Source organism: Penaeus japonicus, unplaced genomic scaffold (assembly GCF_977035675.1).
Source record: "Penaeus japonicus unplaced genomic scaffold, GWHDUDI00000001_assembly GWHDUDI00000030, whole genome shotgun sequence".
NCBI lineage: Eukaryota > Metazoa > Arthropoda > Malacostraca > Decapoda > Penaeidae > Penaeus > Penaeus japonicus.
Window position 1 is genome coordinate 15,367,199 of NW_028234432.1, and position 5,000 is coordinate 15,372,198.

At 51.8% G+C, this 5,000-nt stretch overlaps 1 protein-coding gene across 50 annotated transcripts in view; it reads left to right on the plus strand.

Moving 5' to 3' along the window:
* The window catches only part of bt (projectin protein bent), a 144,521-nt gene that overhangs the window by 110,092 nt on the left and 29,429 nt on the right, over positions 1–5,000 (plus strand). For all 50 annotated transcript variants that reach the window (XM_086555109.1, XM_086555134.1, XM_086555123.1 and 47 more), the window contains 9 exons: positions 1–147; positions 325–494; positions 793–922; positions 1,562–1,864; positions 2,024–2,308; positions 2,433–3,035; positions 3,185–3,902; positions 4,055–4,221; positions 4,507–5,000. The exon at positions 1–147 is cut by the window's left edge and continues 132 nt beyond it; the exon at positions 4,507–5,000 is cut by the window's right edge and continues 94 nt beyond it. In XM_086555109.1, coding sequence (XP_086411235.1) covers positions 1–147; positions 325–494; positions 793–922; positions 1,562–1,864; positions 2,024–2,308; positions 2,433–3,035; positions 3,185–3,902; positions 4,055–4,221; positions 4,507–5,000 — 3,017 coding nt within the window. The remainder of the gene's footprint in view (positions 148–324; positions 495–792; positions 923–1,561; positions 1,865–2,023; positions 2,309–2,432; positions 3,036–3,184; positions 3,903–4,054; positions 4,222–4,506) is intronic.

Below are 5,000 nucleotides of genomic sequence, written 5' to 3' on the forward strand. Positions count from 1 at the left end.
AGAACGATCGCCTGACCATCCAGAGCGAGGAGCACCTGACCACCATGATCCTGAGGAAGGCCAAGCGCTCCGACACTGGCATCTACACCATCTTCGCCAAGAACGACTCTGGCACCGACGAGGCCGAGCTCGATCTCATCGTCATCGGTAAGTGGATGGCAGCGATGGTAATTTGAACAGATGATATTTCGGTATATTGCATAGAGGATAATGGAAATTGGTAAGAATAATAAACGGTAATTGTGATAATTTAGGGTTTTGGAACTAGGCTGTCGTGACTATCTGTCGATTCCGTGTCTAAATAATCCGCTATCCTCCCCACAGGACGTCCGGGCAAGCCCAAGGGTCCTCTCGAGGTGTCCGACGTGACCGCCGAGTCCGTGAAGCTCAAGTGGAAGCCTCCCGAGGACGACGGCGGTGAGCCCATCGACCACTACGTCGTCGAGCGCATGGACACCGAGACGGGCCGCTGGGTGCCGGTCACCGAGTCCAAGGTCAGTCGCGGGGACGGAAAGGAGGGACTCAGATGAACGGAAATCGGAATGGCGGATGTGACGTGAACAGAAAGGGTTAAATCATTACATTCCATTGAGTTCATATTCCTCCATGTTGATCGCGATGAAGATGAATGAATATGACATGGACATAAAGGGTTAAATCCCTATATTCCGTCATGTTCGTTTCCATTTGAATCACGAATATGATAAGCGAATATGACATGGACATAAAGGGTTAAATGATTAGATTCGTATTCAGTTGCTTATAACATTTCGTTGTGTTTTTGTTCCCCAGAGCCCCGAGGCCGAGGTCCCAGGGCTTACCGAGGGCAAGGACTACCAGTTCAGGGTCAGGGCCGTCAACTCCGAGGGCGAGTCCGAGCCCCTCGAGACAGACACAGCCACCAAGGCCAAGAATCCCTTCGGTAAGATGCTTGCAGATATCCATAGCGTACTTATCTATTCTTTTAAATATCTTTGCGTACACACATGTACATGCTCATATACATGCACACGCATAGGCACGTGCACATTAACATGTTTATGAACATAGACATGTGCAGGAATGTGAACATGCACACATACAAATAAACATGCATATGTACATGCACACACACACACACACACACACACACACACACACACACACACACACACACACACACACACACACACACACACACACACACACACGTGCACAAACGCACGCACGTACGCACGCAGCTATATGTGTGTGTGTGTGTGTGTGTGTGTGTGTGTGTGTGTGTATGTATGTGTGTGTGTATATATATATATACATATATATACATATATATATATATTTATATATATATATATATATATATATATATATATATATATATATATGTATATGTATATGTATATATATATATATATATATATATATATATATATATATATATATATAAATGTGTGTGTGTGTGTATAATAATCTATTTATGAGAGAGAGAGAGAGAGAGAGAGAGAGAGAGAGAGAGAGAGAAACATGATGATAAGCCAGTCTGAGCAAGTCCTTACCAACCCCCTCCCCCCTCCCCCCGCAGATCCTCCCAGCAAGCCCGGCAAGCCCGAGGTGAAGGACTACGACCGAACGTGGTGCGAGCTCAAGTGGAAGGCGCCCGAGAGCGACGGCGGCGCCCCCATCACCCACTACATCATCGAGCGGAAGGACAAGTTCGCCTCCAAGTGGACCAAGCACTGCGACACCAAGAGCAGCAAGACCGAGTTCAAGGTGGAGGACCTCACCGAGGGTCAGACCTACCAGTTCCGCGTCAAGGCTGTCAACAAGGCTGGCCAGAGCAAGCCTTCAGATCCTTCTGATAACTTCACTGCTAAGGCCAAGTTCCGTAAGTACCTCAGAACAAGTTTTCTTTCTTCTTCTTCTTTTCCTTTAACTAGGAGTTCCCGAAAACATTTTTTTTAGAATATTTGTCAATATTTCAAAGCAAAAGCTCATATGGTGAAATTCATTCATTCATGCGTTTCCTTCCGCTCGCCCTGCCCAGTTGCCCCCGTGATCGACCGCTCCAACCTGGACGACATCCGCGTGCGCGCCGGCCAGATGATCAAGTTCGACGCCCGCGTGACCGGCGAGCCCGTCCCCAAGAAGACGTGGTTCATCAACAAGGCCCGCCAGGAGGGAGACAAGGACGGTATCAAGATCGACGAGGAGGACCACCGCACCAAGCTGGTCATCCCGTCCTGCACTCGTGCTCACAACGGCACCTTCGTCATCAAGGCTGAGAACACCGCCGGCAAGGACGAGGTCACCATCGAAGTCATCGTTCTTGGTAAGCTTTTCTCGCCGATTCGCTCTGATTGCTATGTATTGATGCTCGATTTATGATAACTAAACTAAATATATGTTAACTAAGCATAATATATTCTCGCTAAAATATGTCCTCCTCTACACAGATAAGCCTGGCAAGCCAGAGGGACCACTCAAGGTGTCTGACGTCCATAAGGAAGGATGCACACTCAGGTGGAAGGAGCCTCTGGACGATGGCGGTGCTCCCATTGAGCAGTACATCGTCGAGAAGCTAGACACCGAGACCGGCCGCTGGGTACCCGCAGGCAGGTCCCGCGAGCCCAACATGGTGGTCGAGAACCTGGAGCCCAACCACGAGTACAAGTTCCGCGTCTCTGCCATCAACAGCGAGGGCGAGTCCGAGCCTCTGGAGGGCCTGGACACCATCATCGCCAAGAATCCCTTCGACCCCCCAGACCCCCCAGGCAAGCCCGAGCCCACCGACTGGGACAAGGACTTCGTCGAACTCAAGTGGGCCAAGCCGGCCAAGGACAACGGCGCCCCCATCACGGGATACATCATCGAAAAGCGCGACGAGGCCTCCGGCAAGTGGATCAAGGCAGCCGAGGTCAGGGGTCAAGAGCCTAAGGGCCGGGTCAACAATCTGGACGAGGGCGAGACCTACGAGTTCCGTGTCAGGGCCGTCAACGAGGCAGGCCCTTCGGATCCATCTGAGCCTAGCAAGCCTGTTACTTGCAAGCCCAGGAAGTGTAAGTATTACAGACTTTTCCATCATATATTCTCTTCACTTACTGAGGTGATGCAAAGAGATGCGAAAAAGCTATTTAACTAGTCAATAGATTTCGTATTTCAATAATATTTCTTATCAGACACCTTCTAATGAGACATTTCCCAACAGTGGCACCCAAGATCGACCGCCGCAACCTCCGCGACCTGACCGTCCGCGAAGGAGAGCCCATCCTCATCGACGTAAAGGTGATTGGCGAGCCCGTTCCTGAGACTGAATGGTTCCTCGGCAAGAAGTCTGTCAAGGAGACCAACACCATCTCCATCAAGAACGTTCCTTACAACACCAAGTACATGAACGATGAGCCGCTCCGCAAGCACTCTGGCGTGTACAAGATTGTGGCCACCAACCAGCATGGCCGCGACGAGGCTGAAGTCAGCATCACCGTTATCTCCAAGCCCGGTAAGCCAGAGGGACCTCTCGAGGTGTCCGGCATCCACAAGGAAGGATGCAAGCTCAACTGGAAGCCACCCAAGGACGACGGCGGCGTGCCTGTCGAGGGCTACATCGTCGAGAAGTTCGACCCCGACATGGGACTGTGGCTGCCAGTGGGCAAGTCCACCAACCCTGAGATGGAGGTGACTGACCTCACTCCCGGACACGAGTACGAGTTCCGCGTGAAGGCCTTCAACAAGGAGGGCGAATCCGAGCCGCTGGTGACCCTCTCACCGATCACAGCCAAGGATCCCTTCACTGTTCCCGGCAGGCCCGGCGCTCCTCAGGCCACGGACTGGGATGCGACTCGCATCGACATCAAGTGGACCGAACCCATTGACGATGGTGGCTCCCCCATTACTCACTATGTTGTGGAGAAGAGGGATAAGTACACGTAAGTATTTATTTCGCCTTTTACATTTATTCATCTTGTAATCTCTCGTTACTTATATATCAATTAATCTGATTATGTATACACACACGTATATAAACACTGCTTTCTTTTGAATTGTTTCCTAAGAAAACTAACAATTACCTCTCCTACAGCAATCTGTGGGAGAAGGCTGGCGAATCCGACGGCCCCGAATGCAAGGCCTCCATCACCAACCTGACGGAGGGCATGGAGTACCAGTTCCGCGCCATCGCTGTCAACCGCGCCGGCCCCGGAGAGCCTGGCGACCCAAGCAAGACCATCACCGCCAAGGCCAGATTCGGTGCGTATTGGGTCCCCTTTCATGCCTTTCATTGTTAAACTTCTCTAAGCATAGGTCGGGGTGTGTGAGGCAGGCGTCGATACATTTCAAGCCGTGAAATATATTCGATGGCGGGCGATGTGAAAGTGGAAAAGGTGAAATGTTAATGATGGTTGATAGTGGGTGGATGTTTCAAGAATTCATGATGCATATTATACAGAATCTTCGAAATGGGGCATAGTGTATTTAATGAAGGGCGCCTTTGATTGAAATTCATGGGACTAATTCTTGCTGAACTTCCCACAGTTCCTCCAAGGATCGACCGCAAGAACCTGCGCGACATCACCGTCTCCGCGGGCTCCATGATCAAGTACGACTGCGACATCTCCGGCGAGCCTCCTCCGTCCGTCACCTGGACCTTCGACAACCGCAAGCTGGACTCCAACCGCCACGTCAACATCAACAACGTGGACTACAACTCCAAGCTGGTGATCCGCGAGGCGGTGCGCGAGGACACCGGCGAGTACACCATCCAGGCCACCAACAGCTCGGGCAAGGATCAGGTGACCGTCCGCGTGACCGTCACCGACAAGCCCATGCCGCCCGAGGGCCCCATCAAGGTGTCCGACGTTCGCGGCACCGGATGCAAGCTCAAGTGGAAGCGCCCCAAGGACGATGGCGGAAGCCCCATCGAGTACTACCAGGTGGAGAAGCTGGACCCCAACACCGGGCTCTGGGTTCCTGCCGGGCGCTCGAACGGCCCTGAGCCCAGCGCCGAGCTCAACAACCTGACCCCCGGG